The sequence below is a fragment of the Gossypium hirsutum genome, chromosome A03, assembly GCF_007990345.1.
Source record: "Gossypium hirsutum isolate 1008001.06 chromosome A03, Gossypium_hirsutum_v2.1, whole genome shotgun sequence".
NCBI lineage: Eukaryota > Viridiplantae > Streptophyta > Magnoliopsida > Malvales > Malvaceae > Gossypium > Gossypium hirsutum.
In genome coordinates this window covers 1,012,778-1,032,535 of record NC_053426.1, presented here as the reverse complement: position 1 = coordinate 1,032,535, position 19,758 = coordinate 1,012,778, and the positions used below count along the sequence as shown (strand labels likewise).

The window sequence follows — 19,758 nt, the reverse complement described above, 5'->3', positions numbered from 1 at the left end:
TTTGTAGTTTGCAAACAAATCCTTTAAAGACCAATCTAAAAATTATAGTTTAAGGGCCAATTTATGAAAAAAAATAAAGCCTTTTGAAATTATGTAACGTACATGTAATTATTCCAAAAATAATTTTTTTTCCATGACAATAAATTAATTTATTGCTTAATTATTAAGATAATACAAAAATAAAATTTCAAAGAAGAGAAATTTCCTATTAGATAAAAGGGTAAAAATAGAAAAATAATCATATTCTTGGGGACCAAGGTAAGGCGTACGTTATAAATAAACCATATTCAAGCACGTCGCTCTACATTCGAAACAAAATCCCTTCTTCTTCTTTAGCCCTCATCAACAATGTCGCCACCGTCTCTTCTCGGCCCACCGGAGCTCCGCCACCCCACTCCTCCAAAGCCTGAAACCACTGTCGCCACCACCACCACTAAAGTTCCAAGCGATCCATTCATGGATCTAATGTTGGCTAATTTCAATAAAGCCAAAAACACACCTTCGATGGGATTCACCGAAAATAATTCAGCCACTTATTTAGCCACCGGCAACCCTTGCCTTGACTTTTTTTTCCATGTGGTACCTAATTCCCCACCCGATTCCATTAGAGAAATGTTGGGTCGAGCTTGGAATTTTGATCCATTGATGACTCTGAAGCTAATTTGTAACTTACGTGGTGTTCGTGGTACAGGGAAATCCGACAAGGAAGGGTTTTATACGGCGGCGTTTTGGTTACACGATCATCATCCTAAAACCCTTGCTTGTAATTTGGATTCCTTTGTTAATTTTGGGTATTTCAAGGATTTACCCGAAATTCTGTATCGTTTGCTTGAAGGATCTACGGTTAGACAGGTTCAAAAACAAGATTGGTTGATGAGAAAGATGGGGATATTCAGAGAGGGAAGCCGTTGTTATTCAATGAAGCAAAAAGTGGAAAAATCAAAACCCAAAGGAGCTACAAACCCGAATTTGGAGAAAGCAAAAGCAAGGGATTTAAGAAAGGAAAAGAAGATTTCAATGGCTAAAAAGGTGATCGAGCGATATTCAAGAGACCCAGATTTCAGGTTCCTTTATGAACGTGTCTCTGATCTTTTTGCTGCTTGTCTTAAATCAGATATGGAGTTTTTGAAATCTAATGAAACTAGAAAGATTGGTCTTGCTGCAAAATGGTGTCCTTCAATTGATTCTTCATTTGATAAATCAACATTGTTATGTGAAAGCATTTCCAAGAAAATATTTTCTCGAGAAAATTATCCTGAATATGAAGGAATCGATGAAGAACATTATGCTTACCGTGTTCGTGATCGGCTTAGAAAAGATGTGTTAGTGCCACTGCGTAAAATTTTAGAATTACCAGAAGTATACATTGGTGCAAATAAATGGGATTCAATCCCTTACAACAGAGTAGCTTCTATAGCAATGAAGTTTTACAAGGAGAAGTTTTTAAAACACGATAAAGATCGGTTTTCGAAGTATTTAGAAGACGTAAAAGCCGGTAAGTCGACTATCGCATCCGGTGCATTACTCCCACACGAAATAATCGCTGAATTAAACAAAGCCGACGACGAACAAGTTGAGCAAGTAGCAGAGCTTCAATGGCAGAGGATGGTGAATGACTTATTACAAAAAGGTAAACTTCGTAATTGTATGGCGGTTTCCGATGTTTCCGGTAGTATGCACGGGACACCAATGGAAGTTTCAGTCGCATTAGGCGTATTGGTATCGGATTTAAGTGAAAAACCATGGAAAGGAAAGCTTATAACTTTTAGTGAAAGCCCTAAACTTAAATTAGTAGAAGGTGAAAACTTGAAGGAAAAAACACAGTTTGTGAGAGATATGGAATGGGGTGGCAACACTGATTTTCAAAAAGTATTTGATCTTATATTGAAAGTTGCTGTTGAAGGGAATTTAAAACCAGAACAAATGATTAAAAGGTTGTTTGTGTTTAGTGATATGGAATTTGATCAAGCTTCAATGTCACCATGGGAGACTGATTATGATGTTATTGTAAAGAAATTTACAGAGAAAGGGTATGGAGATGTGATCCCACAAATTGTGTTTTGGAATTTGAGACATTCAAGGGCTACACCAGTGCCTGCAACTCAAAAAGGGTTGCTTTGGTTAGTGGATTTTCGAAGAATTTATTAAAGATGTTTTTGGATGAAGATGGTGATATAAACCCTGTTGCTGTTATGGAAGCTGCTATTTCTGGTGAAGAGTATCAGAAATTGGTTGTACTTGATTGATAGAAGGATGAAGTTTCTTTGTCTATTTCAAATTTTTGTTAAAAAGGAATAAAAGTTTTGCTATTTCATTTCTCATTTTGTTTTCGGATCTATGTATATTATTCATTTTGTTGTTAGATGTAATACAATATCTACCCTGGACTTAATCATGAAGGAGTACTCGCTCAAAAGTTTGGTACAATGATTTATTTGGCTCCCAACTTAATAGAAAACGTCATTTTAGCCCCATATTTAATTTTTATCTTTATTGATGTGATATAAATATGGTTAGTATTTAATTAATTTTTTAAATTTAAAAATATGATGTGTTATTTATATAACAATTCACATCTATTAAATGGATGACTAAAATAATTTTTTTATAAAATTAAAAAGTCTAAAATGTTATTATGCCCCTTGAATTTTGCAAGTTTAGGATTAAAATATTAAACTCAAAAATAGATTGTCAAAAGATTAAATTCGTTTAAAATATAGATAATAGTTCAAATCATTTTAAATTTATGATATATTATATTATAAAGTAATATTATATAATTCATTATATATAAAAAATAATATATAGTGATATATAGCACTATAACCTAAACTTAGTCATATATAAATGGACAATTTTACATGTTAATATTATTCTTAAACTCGTCTTAAATCCAACCTGCCAGTGTACCAACTATTCAAATTTATCTTGACTGCTAATTAGTAAACTAAAAAAACAGTCAAACTTCTGTTGAAATATACTTCTTTGCTTTATCAAAAAAAATGCTTATTGGGATTCATTTACATCTTTGATTTTTGGTATTAACAATACTTAAAGGTCAAACCAATTTGTACATACATACATACATCTCACATTCAATCTAAAAAAATGGCACAAAAAAAAAAAAGATTCAGTGAGCTTCTTCTAATGATTGCTGAGGCTGGAAATGATCAGGAATTTTCCTGGGTTTCCAATCCTTGTATTCTTTACTTTCCCTTAAAGCAACAAAATGAAGAGCTTCACTTTTGACTTGGTAAACATGACAACCCCATGGATATGATTCTGGTGCAGACCATATTTTTTGCTCTTCAAATGTAGTTTCCTCCAATATTACTTCGGCCACACATTGTACTAAATCGGGTTCTGGCTCCTCAAAACCTGGTACAGCAACACAACCGAGACTGATGAATCCTTCAGGAGCTCTTGGATACCAAATAGACACTGGAGTTGTGTAGTCATCCATACAATTCCTCCACACCTGCAAAAAACTCTCAAATATGACGATTTGAATTCATGCAACTAAAACAGGATGTCATTAAGTAGCTCCTAAAAGTCCTCAAGATGGCTATTTGAAAGATCGAATCCAATATTCCTACCAAGTCATAACCCACGGGAAGTGCAAATAGCTTGTCGATGCTTTGATAAACAGCTGCAACATTAGGAGGATGGTTCCCAACACGAGCTATGTCACCGACAGAGACATACCTGAAGGAAATAAAATTATTCTGCTTGATATTTAAAAACAAATAAGGGGGAAAAGAAGCAACAAGTACTAACATGGTTCACTAGATAGCAATGTACATCAAGAAATGACTAAAGTCAGTAAAAGTATCATGGAGGCCTGTACTAGGAATCTGATTGCATTTTTCCCCCTTTACTCAAAATATGGAAAAACTAGTTTTTGTACTTTAGATCAAAGAGCAAACTGATCCTATTAAAAATTACATCCATTTCTGCTGTTAAAAACTAGTCCATGTTGGTCAACTTGAGGTACACATGACACGCCACATGTCAATGTTTGGTTATTCCATCAACCATGCTAGTTTTTAACAGTACAAATGGATAAATTTTTTAACAGAAAGGGCCAATTTGGTCTTTGATCTAATGTATAAAGAATAATTTTCCCTTTTTCAGTAGAGGGACAAAACGTAATGTGACTGCTATACAGGGACCTCCATGGTACTTTTACCACTAAATGTAATAGGTGCTACCATTTATCATAAAATAAGTATTTTTCAAGGTTTACAACACTTCCGTAATTTCGGGTCACAAGTGATTAGCACCAGCAGAACATTCTGAACGTAAAGGCTACATATTTCATGTAAACACAGGAAGCTACAGCAATCAGATTCAGAAATAAGACTTTTGAGTAAATACAAACTCTAATCTATATAAGACAAAAAAGTGCTACGAAGAATTTAATAGTTACCCGTCTGGACAAGTGGGCCTCCAAATGCTACACAATCCACCATCATCTGATGCCTGATAGACAAAATAAACTTTTTATGTTGAGAATGTGCCATTAAATTATCTTGACTGCAACAAGTATAGTATGGTAAATCATAAAGCACCTTTTTTCTGCATAACGAACATCGACCTTTCAATTCTCTCTCGCTGCTCCAGATCTTCATAAAGTTTACACTGTGTCTAACAAATTTAGTTTCTTCAAGTGCAGAACTTGATGAAGAGAGCTCTCTTGACTTGATGATGGATTTCTTGAGGGCATGTACTGATTTCCTATCATTCTCACTCCCGGAAAAATATACGTACCTCTGGCTTGAAGGAACCTGCACGTGGAGAATCTTATAAGTATTGTTTATGTAAAAGGATAAAGATGTATGCAAAGTACGAACCTTTAACATAATGCTGTTTACGTCAGCTTGATACATTCTCCACATCTTACGCGCTACTGAACATATCTTAACAGCTTGTGGTTCTATTCCCTCAACCTCTTCAACATTGCACTTTATGACTCTAACAAAAGATTCTGATCTCTTAAAATTCTTAAGATGTAGGAGCAAGTGAGAAGGCAATTGATTGCCTTGGTTTGCCAACTCCAGTGCCATGAGCTCTTTCCATGGAACATCCCACATGATCTTGCAAGGTTTTTTGTCCATTTTGTCGAGCGATGAACACTGTGGACAATGGAGAAAGAATGCATCAGAAAATCAGCCGAAATTTATTTATATATGCAGTGTCATAGCTCAATTCCCCTTAAGTCCTTGAGCAAAAAAAGGATTCCCTTGAGTCACCTGCAAGAGCATAACTCGCTTATCGGTCACCAAAACTATTTTGTGGTTTGTTAGTAGAAAATGCTCTTCGTAATGATCAGACCAAGCAAATTTTGAGGGCACTTTGAATATTTCTGTACAGCCAAAATGTTGACTTGCTTGTGCCAGATAGAGTACCATCTGGAAACAAAGGACAAACAATCAAATTCACAAATATTTTCCAAACAGATAGATAAAGAATACATATTTCTATTTCTTTCAATGTGTGAACAGATTCATGGGGCTTAATAAGCACACTTTTCCATTGTCAATCTCGTGACAAACAATTTCCATATATCAAAAAGGCCAATTTGGTACCTGACCAGTAGCTTCTTTCTCAGAGTACTCTCTAAGTATACCATCAGCACGAATAGCTCGGGGATTTCTAATTCTCTGAAAGGTGCTTTTGTTATTCAAAACCTCCAAACATTTGGAACAACTAGCACCAATTCCATCAACTGTCAATGAGAAGAAATCTAATACCCCGCTGACAGGTTGAACAAAGATTCCTAGGAAAGCACGTCCTATTCCCTGTGCAAGTCCTAGGAGACCATACTGTCTGGCATTTTCCACCGGTTTTCTCACAACCCCAACCACACCAAAAGCAACACCCTGGGCAAGAGCTTCTGCTCCTTGAATAATTCCGTCACCTACCCCAGTGATTCTCCTTGATGATACCTGATCTTAGGTTAATCTACTTCTCAAATTTTTAAACCGAAGTTATTAACAGAAACAAAAGGAAAAGCTTACCTGCTTTGAGCGCATTTGCAGAAACTGCCCATCAGTTGAAAGCTCTGCAAATCCCTTACTCAGAGAAGCCAAGGTCGAACTAGTCATACCAAGTACATCTACTGAAAATAACAAGTGAAGAGGGTTATGAATCAAATCTTGCCAAATACGGTTTACAACTGCACGAGCTATGGAACTTCTCCGCATGAATCTGTCTTTGCGCATCACCCTTCTAAGATGCACCTATAATTAAAGGCTCAAAAGTCAGTAGCCTTATTCATGTAAAAGAAATCTTCCTATAGAATGTCTGCTGCCTCAATATCCTAAATGCTACTTTATTAGGCAGGAGTGCTGTCATGTTAAGTAAAAAATGTTCCCAGACCTGAATTCTAAATGCGTTTCCAACAGCAGAAAGTATAGGACTCCACACACCCAGAACTCCATGAGGTCTTTGAGCTGGTGCTGTCTCCAATGACACTTTCAACCTTACCTCTGAAATATCTATCAGGCTGAAAAGATCAGAAGAGGGAAACATAATTATTTCCTTTCAGCTTCAAAACCCTAAATGATACTTTCAAATAAGTTAAGTACTGATAATGAAGATGAAACCTCCAGACTTACAACAAAGAAGAAATCAAAGTCATCTTAAAACTTCTCGTTAAGGAAACAATCCAGTAACAATAAAACTAGCATTGAATAAAATAGTCCTTCTAGCACAACCATATTTGTGAATACAATTCTAGTGGATCAAGTTAAACTACGATGCTCTGACTCTTCAATTTTCTCGAAGCACTGTGTCAAGAATTCATATCTAATATGACTATGGGGATATGACCCTCCACGGATCCTCCAAATATATGAGAAAGCTAAGAAAAACTAAACATACCTCCATTGGACATATATCTATATCAGACACTCGCATCGTAGTAATATAAAAGTTTAATGGCATTAAATGCTGCTTGGCTTGGATGTCTTATTAGTCAAAATGAATTTGTTTTACACCTTAGTAATGATGAGCGCATTATTATATCTCCAGCTATTTTGTTGATAAAGATGTCAAGGGAATCTTCTCAAAATTCATTTAGAAAATTAAAAGGGAAAGGAGAAACAAAACAACATTCACATAGTGTAGTCAAAGCCACATACTGATCCATAATAGTTTCTTTGATGCAATGCTAGAGGCTTACACGTGAGAAAAGATCACCAATATATTAAAAAAAAAATTCATTGGATTCTCTTCCAAAACAAAGCATGGACCAAACTGAAAACAAGAAAATATAAACTCTTAAAAATAAACTTAATAGCAAACAAAGTCAACTCATGTTGGATATACATAACTACTTTTATGCTTTAAAGTGGATAGATGCGTAGTAGCATTTATGTGATGTGTAGATGCTTTTGCACTTGGTTGCACAATCCAAGAACACAAAAACAGATTGAAACTGAATCATGAAAATATTAAAAAACTAGCAATAAAATTTTACTATTTTCCTGGTAATGAACAGGGAATACCTATATAAGTAAATTCTACCAAGACATCACCTAGCCAACATCAATATTACAAGTTTCTAGCTGTAAAGAGGTGGAAAACTAGTCTTACTCAACACGTATCTCTGGGTCAACTTGAGTGACATTGGAACTTTGAGGAATTTGCTCTAGATGAAGATTGTTATAGAAATCAACCAATGCCCAAATGATAGGTTCATGAATATTAAGCCTCCAACACTTGTCGGTCACCTATCATGTGAACAGAGATCTTAGAGATCAATTATACTATTGTCTAAAAAAGCACAGTAAAGCCAACTGCTATGCATAAAGTAGACAGAACATTACCCGTATATACACATACGGATACACCTGGATGCCATCAGTGGTAGCATTTTGCATTGTAATGGTCATCTTAAATACAGGATGACGAATATCGCTCATCTTCTCAGGTGCCAATAGCACTGGCATTAGTGTTAGAGGAAGCTGGTTGTCCATCTGCAAATATCCCAGTATGAGCTTGAACCTGGCAGAAACAATAGAATCAGCTTATACATCAGAAAAACCAACAAAGATAAATGATAGAAAATGGATGTTCAATTCCCAAGAACTAGCAGCCATTTGAAAATTATTATTTTGAATGAAGTCAGAAATGGAAAAAGCCAAGTCTAAGGAAGGGGTTTTAGTTCAAGTCATGTCATCTTGTTTGCAGGCCACTACTATTCATAAAACGAAGTAAATGTACATAAATAGACACTTGAAGGAAGAAAACAATGGGTCCAACTAAAATATCAGACAAAAATTAACTTGTGTCATTAGTGTAGAAAAAAGCACAATAAATGTGTTTTACTCAAAACTTTTATCTTCCAGTAGGTAGCAGGACATACTGTAAAACATGTGTGTCATCAAGCATTATACAATGGCCAAGAGCAAGAAACTGCTAATCAGCTGAAAATGAGGACATCATGCCAATTCTTTAAAAAGTTATATCTATGAAATAGAAGCTCTTACCTGCTGGTGGTTCCACCATCATAGCCAGTAGAATATGATACAAAAACTCTGTCCAGGTATAGATAAAAGAGTTCTTTTGGCATGTGGTCCACAACAGACACCCCAACAACTCCCAATTCAATGATGATTTCTACAGGCGCAATGTCCATCTGTGGCTTTCCAGCAGCCAATAGAGACATATCTTCATGCGAGCTTTTCCAAGTCCAATCATCAGTGAACCTAACAATTTTGATATTTCCTATTTTGGAAACATGCAAGTGCATTCCAAGTTCTCCTTCGTCTGCAGAAAATTGCCCAGCCCTTTCCAAATTGACTTTCCAAACTCGGTTGTTGCCATCTCCATCAATTTTAGCATCAATGGACTTTTGTCCATAGGGATTTTCCCAGGAAAATATTGTAGTTGAAAGAGCTTCTAAAGTAGTCCATGCATACTCACCAAATCCAGATTGGCGAATGCATATTGTTTTGTCGAAGGTTCTATTCTCAATTCTGTTCATTCATGCTTTGATAGGTCAATCAAAACCATCGTGTCACACACTATTATTTAATATCTAGAAAGCAATGACTAACTTACCTAACTGGACCTTTGGTTGATCCAACGCGGAATACTACTATAAATCGCGATCCTTCTTCATAGCCACGAATTTCTACTTGCAAAAAGGTCCTTAAAGAATCATGCCGCCTCAAAACCAATGAGATGGTATCCTCTTTTACTATTTGAACAGGAAATGACCATTCTGTATCTTCTAGTCGTACCTAGAAATTTCAAATAGATCAACTTAATAAGAGAAGAAATGAATTTGATGCTCATGGCAATTTTTTGTATTAAAAATACATAGTTTGCATACAAGAATAGAAGTGCAAAACAGTAGACCTTTTTTGAAAATCAGAAGGCAAAACAAAAGTACAATTCAATCTAGAAATCCAGTACAAGCAAAGATGAAATGAGAAGGGTATAAGTTATGCCATAATCTCACTGCAAGATTTAAGGATTAGTGTAAAAACAAGGATAAAAGGTTCTATTAAATTGACTGACCTGAAGTTTATCTATCCCATCATTCTCACAATGTAAGAAGGAGATTCTTGAATCAGAAGTACGAAGAACTTTAGGCTCATCTTCACTGCTTAACTTAATGTATATCTCCTGACCGAGTCTGTTTGTAAAGGTCATGTATGGCCGGACAGTAACCACCTACAAAGATTTTAATAAATCAAGTGTTTGCATTACAAACAACATAATCATTTCAACACTACCTTTGTAGGAACAGATTGATAGGGGCAGGGCTTTGCAGAAACAAAAAGGCGGATACATTTGCCATCAGCATTATAAGCATAAGTATCCAAAGATCCATCCTGTTGGCCAGGAAAAAAGAAAGTACTTCACAAACAAAGTTATTGTACGAGATGGCTTCTAATTACAATTGACATTTGATTTACCATGTCACCAAGGGGATAAAGATCTTTAATAGGTCCGAAGTGCTCCTTGATAGACTCAGTAATTGCTACAGAAAGGCCAAGCAAATTAAAGTTCATAGCTGAGGCAATTGTATGACCAGCGTACATTTCCTCATCAGTTATTTCCTCAATGATTTCTTCAGTTTTCTTTTTAGAATAACAAGGAAATCTGATCTTGCTTGTGCGTTTTTTCTCTCCCACATTAACAAGCCTGTACGTAAGTGGTGGACATCTGGAAACTGAAAACCAATAAGGAGCATAGACTTTGATTTTTTTTGACATCATTTTTTGTTCTTTGTCATAATCTTGTTCAATAATGAGTTGAACAATCCTGCAATACCAGAAATATCAAAGGTATCAGAACAGAGAGGACTTTTTAACATATTCAAGAGACTTGAATATTTTAAGGCAATGCAATCTGCAATAAACCTTCCAGAGATTGAACTTCTTAGGCTTATTGTTTTGGATGGAATGCCATGTGGATGTGAGATCAGAACAGCTTCCTGTAAATCAGTGAAAGTAAAAACCAATAGACTATTAAATATGACAGAAAAGACAGATTTGACGTTAAAAAGAAATATAATTTGCCTTAAAATCTCACATGTAATGGCAACCATCCCCTCTGAGGAAGTAGTGAGAAGAATAAAGGATTACATATATTGGCATTGTATATATTTACAGTTCTTCCAGGGCGAGATATTCCTCGGGAGCAGGGAATGAAATGACCACTTGCTGGCATCTCAAGGATAGAATATTCAGCTGTAAGAGGAAGATAGTTGGTGATAGATAATGGGGATTTGACCAGAATACTCCAATCCAGGATAGGATCGGAGTGAATGTCTTTTGAAATCTCAGTTGCTTGTATGTCTAAACAAAACCAAATTTTACGTGAAGAATTATTTGAAGATGTCTCACTTAGCAGGGTGCAACAAAGCAATTCCTCAGACTCAGTGAGAGCTGATACATATATCTCAGAAGTTTCAGTAGATTTTCCAGAAACTTCTGGTTGACCAGGCTTTCTAACTACAGAACTCCAGGAATACTTATCAGGACCATCAAAATGTGAAGGTCGCAACTGAAACACAAATGGTGCAGACTGAGTTAAGGCTGATAAGGGAAGGGGCACTGCATCACCAGGTTTCAACTGGCCAACAAATATATCCTTCTTTGCATTAGGTGATGGTTGTTTCATATTCCTAATCCATTTTCTTCGCCTCACAGAATTCGAAGATATTAGGGAATCATCTGACTCAGGCCATTTTAGGCTTTCTACATTCGAAGCATAAACCCATCCACCATTGGTATTAGCAGAAGAAGTATCCAAATGCCAATCATCTACCCACTCCCAACCTGAAGGTAACTCAAGTCCAGAAGTAGCCTGCATTTTTTGGGAGGAATTAAAAACCAATTTAGAGTTTAGACATCCCAACTGAGATTTTAAATCTCTAACAAAATATCTGTCTTTTTTATCTTCTCCAACAATACCAAAACCAATTGGTTCCTGATCTTAGAGTATTTCAACTAGGTTTTGAAGTTCCAAAACACATTTTCAAGGTCATAAATGGGATCAGGCTTAAAAACATGTAAATTTGGCAACTTGCAAGCACATTATCCAGGATGAATGCACAACCTACATAAGTAGAAGAGGTTCAGAAAGAAAAATGTTTTGCATGTTCAAGGAATTAAAAAGACAACAAAAATAACTAAAACATAGATGGAGAAAAAAAACTCATCATTTCCTGAAAGATGAATGCCTGGAGTGACACAAAGAGACAATGTGTTCCAAGGTATTAGCAGTGTAACTGTGGAAGAAGTTGAGGCAACAGATGAAGAAGACATAATGCCTATTATTCAAAATACTACCATATGATTGGATGTTTCATAAACAAAATCTTCATGTTGGAACAATGAGCACTTTAATGTGCGAATTAGAGAAGGCAGAAGAGAACTAGTTATGCTGCAAAATGTCTTACAGCTACTTAGAGCTAATAAATGGTTTAATATTAATGCTTACCTGCTGGAAGCCTCCAGCATAAGTTTGATCTTGATTCAATTGAGCATTGGAACCAATCCATCCAGTATCTGGATCATATATTTCAGTTTCAAAGAACTCATCTGTCTGAATTCTGTTACCATCATGTTGCATACCTTCAGGCATGCTTAAATCAGTAGGCCTTTCCATCATTTCACTCGAAGCCTTGGATACAAGATATAAATCAAGTACAAAATCTGTGTTGTTATGTACAGAGACCAGAGACCTAATATTTACATATCTGTTGCCATCCTTTACAGTAACTTGACTAGCCACAACATAATTGCCTAAACGCCAACAAGCAGCCGGTGCCGCATAGTTCAGCCGCACTGTAGTCCAAGGGCCCTCCATGCTAGGACTTATCTGAATGAATCTCGATTTTCTACCACCAACAAAGGATTCATTTGTTTCATCAGTATTAGATTTTGGTGACAAAATTACAGCACATTTTAGTTTCCCACTTGACTTCTTCCCCCTCCTATCTGCTTGAGCGGTATTCTGCAAGAAACAATCCGCTTAAGTTCCACAGCTCTGAAGAATGCTTTAAAATAATTCCACTTGAAGCCTTGTATTATGTCCAAACCCTATGAAAAATATCATTTCCATGAGTTATAAATAAAATTATCACATTTACCATAGATGCTGACAAGGATAAGTCCATCCACATTGAGCTATTGGTCTGATTGTACTGAGGGGAATCATCTGGGATGTACATGGCTATATGATTCAAGGGTGCAGAAAAGAATCCGATAGCCTCACCTGTTAAAGATACAGTGGATTCAGTAAAGCAGGCATAAACTAGAAGATCATCTTCTCTCTAGAGTTAATGCCATTGTGAATAGATGTGGTAATTAAGGTATAATAATATCACAGAAATCCTAAATGGCAATGTCAAGGTTCTTGATTAATGAATTGGAATATAATATTTAATATGCATAAGGTACGTTTTTTATTAGCACAACAACTATGCTGGCACGTATATCTATTACCTTTTCCTACATCAGAAACAATTAGGTCCACAATGTAGGTGTCCTGGGAGAATTAAGCATCATAAGAATATTAGGAATATGCCAAAAAAAAAAAAAAAGAAGAGAAAAAAATTATAGAGTAACACAGGGTTCATTGAAGAATACTAATATCATTCTTACGTACTGGAGAGTCAACTTTGAAGAAAAATATTTCACTCCAGTCAACAAATTCAGTATCAGAAGACAAGTAACTTGAGATGTGCCCGCAAGTACGTGCACTTTGTTGACGAATCAGTGATTCACTTGGAAGGCTTTGATCAGGAGAAAGGCGAACAGCCACGGTATAATGATGAGAAGTCAACCCTTCAACTCTGGGTAACTAAATTACAAAAGCATGCCAGACCAAGCAATTGAACAAATTATTTGTCACAATATAACTAATAAGAGTAGAAAATTGTAAGATAAATGAGTGAACTTAAAACCGTTTCACACACTAGCTCCATTTCCTTTCCCGCTGTCCTTCCAAAAAAACTAGGACAGACATCAAGTTTGATAACTGATTTCAAAGAGAATTTACACAGCATGCATTTTAGCTGTCTGTGTATGTGTGTGCATGTGTGTTTCCAGCATTTCTAAATCAGACAATCCTAAAAGTAAAAAAAAAATATTGGACCACAAAAAGATGTCAAGAGTTAGAATTAAATGCAAAAAATACACTGATGACCATAACAAAACATTTTCTCACCAAATTTACAGACAGCAATGAAACCCCAAAACCTAGAACTTAAGTAAAACAAATTTAAAAGGGAAAAGTCTTTATCCTGTATAGCTTTAAAATCAGTTCCAAAACAACTATGTCTGTCTATTTTCTTGATGTATTATTTTAATATTGTTTATCTATGTCAAAAGAAGCCGTGAGATTGGAAAAGCTCTCAACAAGGGTAACTACAACAATAGGAAAAGGAAAATTTTGCTTAAAAGACACATTTATCTATGTCTAAACATTTTTCCTTATTTACGACTAAACTCAAAAAGCAATCACAGAGCTTGTAATAAAGGATGAAGAAAGTGATGTTCTCCATCAATAGAGTGAGAGAGAAGATCAAAAGACTGTACCGTTGCATCAGCTATAATGATTGTCACCATTGTTCTAATTTTCCTGCACAGCTTTCCATTCAAGTGAGAGTCCAACATATTTTTTGAAACAGGAACTTTTATAGGCTTCATATCCCCAGATGGCATTCTAATAACATCTGCAAGCCGTCTCATCTCAGTGGCTCGAATAAAAATGTCCTGCCCAAGTTTGTTTTGTGGGATGATGTAGTAACTTCTCTTGCGGTGGACATCAATGACAGATCTTGTAGCAGAGGTCGGAAAAAATGCTTCCTAAGTAATGTAAAGAAGAAGTTCAGATATTTTCAACACTAAATTCAATATGTTAAGCATTGAATCTAAAACCATTTAGCAACAAGTGGAGAGATTCAATTTTGATAATACACCACAAAAACCCTATAATTAACAGATGTGTGGTAAGACCATTTAACATTCCCCACCCCCCACCCCAACCCCTCATGTGTAGTTCACAACATTTGGACAACCTTTCATGGGGTTAGGCAGGACAAACAACATAACAAAACCTGGGTTCTGATGCCATGTTAAGCATATACCAGAAAATTGTTTGGCACTAAGTGGAGAGCCCCAACTAAGTGGAGAACCCCAACTTTAATATAAGAGCATTAAAAACACAATACTCAACAAATGTGGCATAATACCACCAATATAATTTTAAAGGAACTTTTTCAAAAAAGAAAAGTGAGGTGAAGTGAAGTGAAGTGAAGTGAAGAAGATAAAAACATAAGAAAAAAGATCGTTCAGATCAAGACCATGAACATATCATTCACTGATAAATAGAGTATTACCAAAATTTATCAAGCAATTGCAAACAATTACCGGTCTTTTATGATATTGATGAATATCACTAAGATTATTCCAGCTTGCATAAGCTTGAATAATCATATTAGCATTAGACACTGAGATATTCAAGTTGAGATCCTTTGTGGAGGTGAAACGTAACTGAGATGCTGCACCAGGGGCATTGGGATCATACTGATACCTGAAAGTTACCATAGATTAGGCCAGAGGAGTTAATGCAAAACACTAAGAAGAGGTTCACAAGAAATAGTAAACAACAGATGAAAGTTAAGATAAAGCCAAAAGAAACTAAGGATCATTTATCAGGTAACTACACAGCTTGATAAAGATATAATTTCCCCAAAAACAAAAAACTTCAACAAGCTCATTTCTATTTTCTAGCAGCTATTAGTTGAATTTCATACGTTCGACCTTCAAACTTAGTTTACTCCAAAATGAGATATCAATTTCCAAGTATTAGTTCTTTTCCATCTACAACATAGAAGTTCTATGCAGTGGAATATATTATCACTAATCAATTAGCATCAAGAAACCAGCATTCAAAACCAAGCTTAAGCAAACATTAAAATGAAAAAAAATTAATCAAAATAAATTATTTAAGAATCAGTTTTTCTTAACTTGAATCAAAGTAATATTAGTTGTGTGTTATTCACGACTACTCTTTTTTTGTCAAATGAATAAACATACAGAACAGAGGGAGTCCATCCAAATATTTACATCTAATAGATGGATCAGAAGATAATTACCTTAAAACCGCATCCACCGGCTCAACAATCGGCTCCCAGGATTCATATTTATCATTATATGATCTGGCAGCCAAAGAGAAGTTAACAGTAGAATTTGAATAGTCCCGTCTTCCATGTAAATTGAATGCTATTCCACTCAATGATATATTAAACAATGGAACCATCTGCAACATGGTAAGCATAAAACCATTGAATCAACCAAAAGCATGTTTAGCACAGTATTAGTGTGGTTAGTTGTAAACGTAAGTCTAATTAATCCTGAGATTATTTTTCAAATTGAAAACTGGAACATTAGGCTAGAGTATTTCAGAACTAAAAATAGAAAGAACAACCATAAATCATTGCAATCAATGATAGCTTTTAAATCTTAAAAGCAGAGCATGCAGTTTTATCTTTCAATAATGACTGAACCATAACTGGTAATGGCTAGACAAAAAGACTCTCTGAACTAGACACATTTCTAATCATCCATAATAAGAACACACTGTAATTCTTCATATACTTTCAATAGAAAAATATAACAATGATATGCCCAAGGACCATAAAGGAACTGCAGAATAAAATACACACCAGGCCACCATAGTCATCAAAAAGGGCTACAGAAAAGGTCCCTATTTCTGCATCAATGACAGTATCATCTGAAGCACTGTGTAAATATGGATCTACCAGCTTTAAAGCAAACCTTCTTGGAGGTTTTCTGAACCCACCACGGACGACAAAAGTCCCCAAATCATTAGCAACAACCCAAATGCTAAATGGTTCTGTACAAAACTTCACATCTGATGTGTCCCAAACACTTTCTTCCAAAAACTGATCTCCACTTACCATATCACTCCGCATGCATCTTAATCTGCAAAAATCTTGTTGCTTTGGTGGGCCCTTACATGCAATACAACCCACAGAAACATAACCTGGAGGAGCTTGAGGCAACCAAAAAGAAATATTCTCCATTCCTCTCTGTTTCTTAATCTGTCCAACACGCTGGAATCCTACAGGAGCTTTGAAAAGCTCATCATCTCCAGTATCATGAAGAACAGTGCATGTATTTGGAGGCTCATACCTGACACTCAGAAAATTAACAATATCAACTTTTATTGAATTAAATCAAGATATATCAAAAAGAAATCCATTCTTAAGTGTCACGTACCCTTGAACAGCAATATCACCAAAATACACCATTCCTAGGGGGACCACTGGACGCCATATGGATAGTTGCTTCCTAGGGCTCGAACCTCTGTTCCACCAAATCAACCTAAAACTAGCAACAGCTTCAAAACGCCGACCAGAATTTACAACCGTCGAACTTTCTGACTGTTGATTGTTGACACGACCATTTGGAAAAGTTTGGGTGTCTGAAACTCTAGATGTTTTTGGATAGACTTCAGGAGACCTAATAATTACATGACGTAATTCGTATGCCGTCGCTAACAACCTCAGAGTGGTTGGTTCTGCTGGCAAGAAGGTCCCAAGAGAATTATCCACACGCCAAAATGCTAGACTAGATGGATATCCGCAATTTGCACAGAGTATTTAAGAAATAAAGAATGTCATTAGAAAACTTAGTTACCACAACAGCATTAACAATCCATGAAACAAACAGAATATGTGCCAACAAATATACACAGACAACTGAAATCACAATAAAGATGGAGCATTATAATTAAACATACTGATTGGTGTCACTGATGGTAATGCAGTCCCTGAGTGAACAAGGAGAAACAAAAGAAGCCAAGATGCAGAAAGTAGAAGATAATGATGGTTGCAATTTCCCAGGGGATACCACACAACCTAATGCGACGTAGCCTTCAGGAGCTTCAGGGAACCAAACAGAACAGCTAGTTTCTTCCTCGTCTTTTAACAATGTATTGGATGTAATTTCACCTTCATTGGAGATGCCTCCAGAATCTAAAGGTGGCCAAATTCGTTTAAAAGATACAGGTCTCTTGACTCGCAAATAGTTGATGTTCACAGCAAGAACACCTTTTGTAGGTGGTTTGTCCCTGCCAAGTGAAGACCACCAACATCAAAGTACAGAAAGAAGTAGAATAACTTTCAAACAAAGACAAAGGAAAGAGTCCACTGACAATGGTGTCAGATAGTCACCAAGAACTGCAAAACCCACCGGAGCACGAGCTCTCCAAAAGGCATATATCTGGTCAGTCTTGGGATCTGTCAAGCATGCTAAGGCTATAAGTAAACCATGTAAAACTTCTAACAAATCAATTTCCTCCAACACTGGATTAAAAGAGAAAAAGAGTTAAAGCATACATTTAATTGTTCCAACTTTGTCAAACTGAGAACAATGAACTGTCATTTCCTTTGATGTTGTACTTAGAAAGGCCAAAATATCTTCTTCAACTGCTAAAAACAGTCTCAGGATGCTAAATGAAAAATTCATGAATATGTTTGAAACCGATAAATGCATATTTTTCTTTCCAGAAGCATTCGAATACTTAATGGAGGTGTCAAAAGGCTCCAAAATTCTGATCCCATTACTCTCCATTGTCAAGCCAAGGGCATTTGCAGTCATCTCCATGGTATCACCTTTCATAACTAGCCTGCAGAAACATGCCAGTATCAGAACATCAATTGTCATATTGTCAAGTGTTCATTTAACACATTGCCTCCTTCCTGTACAAAGGTTGCATGGCTGTTTATGGCTCCAGCTTTACTTTCTGATATTCAAGGAAACAACAAATTCTAAGTATAAATCTGACCACTTAAAAGTGCTTAGAGGCTAACAATAATGATTTTGCTCATGAAAGTATACAACCAAATACAGAATATATGATGCTATTAGTTTGGATTATCTTCTGAGAATCAAGGTGTTCAATATAACTTAGTTGAAAATGGTATTTAACATGAACCACTTGAAAGCAGTATCAAATAAGAACACTGGATATACATGGAATTTCATAAGTATAAACAAATCTATGAATAGTATGGAAAAATAGCCCCTACTGAGAAGAAAGAAATGCAACCAAGATGATATCATATCCGGAATTGTAATTGATGGAAATAAAATAAAAAAAACTAAAAAAGGAACCAACCTTCCAAATGCATCCAATTGACCATGCAAAAGTTTGTTCGATAAGACTGGAGATTCCCCTACATCTTTTGATGCATTATAAAAGGTCAGTTCAGGACCAATTGCCTGCAAAAAGACAATGGAAATGCCAACACAAGTAACGGATATAGGACATTGTTTAAATCAATGATTGCAGATAATATTTACACCATATTTAAAAGACATGTCAATGCAAGTACAATACCATAGTATCACTTCAATGGAAGTCTTGACATCACTACCTAGAGAATACAGACATCAAATTTACATCTGGTGCACTACAAAGATTTATACCAATAACATAATCAGTCAGAATAAAATAAGCATGAAGAAAGTACATTATCAAAGGTACATACATATGTATAGGTTTTCTCCATTCCATTTTTCAATTTCAGAAACTCAAAAGAAAAAGAGTTAATGAGGAAAAAAATAGTAAGTTGATGTGCATCAACAACTTTAAATTCTAAAATAAAAAGATTACCTTAGACATTGACTTAGGATTATAATAGGCTGAAATTTAGGAGATTAAAAGATTACCTTTCCTTTTTATGTATAGTTTCACTTGTATATATTTTCTTAAGAGGTTTGAGGGTAATGTATGCAATACATTCTGATATTCTTTCTTTTCTCTCCTCTTTTCCTCTCTTTCTCTATCACGGAAGCAGCCACTGTTTTTCTTCTCTTTCTTTCTTCTCAAAATTAACATTGTATTAGAGCCATTTAATTCTCACCACCCACACCACTAAAATACCCAGCCTAAGTCGATCCTCCAACCAAGACCCTGCCACTGGAAACCGCACATGTGAGCCACACGCGCTGCTGTGCAATTTCTACAACTCTCCCACGAGCTAGCACATAAGAACACGTGGGGACTCCTCTGATCTCCGTTTTCTGCCGTGAATCTTCATAGAGTGTCACCCAACCTCGCTGACACCAGTAGTGCTGTCATTGTCCATCTTCGTTACTGTTTGATTTTTCTCTCTTCTTTTTTCTTCTATAGATCCTTCAGGTTCTATGAAATCCATTTTTCTTCAATTTCTAGTTATCCAGCCATTACTACTGT

General features: G+C 35.8%; 1 protein-coding gene and 1 pseudogene across 1 annotated transcript in view; one reads left to right on the top strand and one right to left on the bottom strand.

Moving 5' to 3' along the window:
• The first annotated feature begins 292 nt into the window (after positions 1 to 292).
• LOC107941768 (uncharacterized) lies at positions 293 to 2,424 on the top strand (annotated as a pseudogene).
• A 541-nt stretch (positions 2,425 to 2,965) lies between these two features.
• Positions 2,966 to 19,758, bottom strand: part of LOC107941767 (uncharacterized) — a 36,219-nt gene continuing 19,426 nt past the window's right edge. The window contains exons 34-64 of the mRNA XM_016875369.2: positions 18,679 to 18,782; positions 17,897 to 18,186; positions 17,713 to 17,797; positions 17,299 to 17,628; positions 16,776 to 17,126; positions 16,199 to 16,688; positions 15,629 to 15,792; positions 14,901 to 15,063; positions 14,067 to 14,336; positions 13,135 to 13,329; positions 12,972 to 13,014; positions 12,617 to 12,741; positions 11,965 to 12,480; positions 10,552 to 11,328; positions 10,380 to 10,453; positions 9,933 to 10,281; positions 9,750 to 9,848; positions 9,532 to 9,687; positions 9,070 to 9,251; positions 8,496 to 8,984; positions 7,833 to 8,010; positions 7,600 to 7,736; positions 6,382 to 6,508; positions 6,021 to 6,242; positions 5,589 to 5,948; positions 5,253 to 5,411; positions 4,854 to 5,135; positions 4,572 to 4,787; positions 4,430 to 4,482; positions 3,597 to 3,705; positions 2,966 to 3,478 (exon numbers count right to left, since the gene is read on the bottom strand). Coding sequence (XP_016730858.2) covers positions 3,131 to 3,478; positions 3,597 to 3,705; positions 4,430 to 4,482; positions 4,572 to 4,787; positions 4,854 to 5,135; positions 5,253 to 5,411; positions 5,589 to 5,948; positions 6,021 to 6,242; positions 6,382 to 6,508; positions 7,600 to 7,736; positions 7,833 to 8,010; positions 8,496 to 8,984; positions 9,070 to 9,251; positions 9,532 to 9,687; positions 9,750 to 9,848; positions 9,933 to 10,281; positions 10,380 to 10,453; positions 10,552 to 11,328; positions 11,965 to 12,480; positions 12,617 to 12,741; positions 12,972 to 13,014; positions 13,135 to 13,329; positions 14,067 to 14,336; positions 14,901 to 15,063; positions 15,629 to 15,792; positions 16,199 to 16,688; positions 16,776 to 17,126; positions 17,299 to 17,628; positions 17,713 to 17,797; positions 17,897 to 18,186; positions 18,679 to 18,782 — 7,443 coding nt within the window. The 3' untranslated portion in view covers positions 2,966 to 3,130. The remainder of the gene's footprint in view (positions 3,479 to 3,596; positions 3,706 to 4,429; positions 4,483 to 4,571; positions 4,788 to 4,853; positions 5,136 to 5,252; positions 5,412 to 5,588; positions 5,949 to 6,020; positions 6,243 to 6,381; positions 6,509 to 7,599; positions 7,737 to 7,832; positions 8,011 to 8,495; positions 8,985 to 9,069; positions 9,252 to 9,531; positions 9,688 to 9,749; positions 9,849 to 9,932; positions 10,282 to 10,379; positions 10,454 to 10,551; positions 11,329 to 11,964; positions 12,481 to 12,616; positions 12,742 to 12,971; positions 13,015 to 13,134; positions 13,330 to 14,066; positions 14,337 to 14,900; positions 15,064 to 15,628; positions 15,793 to 16,198; positions 16,689 to 16,775; positions 17,127 to 17,298; positions 17,629 to 17,712; positions 17,798 to 17,896; positions 18,187 to 18,678; positions 18,783 to 19,758) is intronic.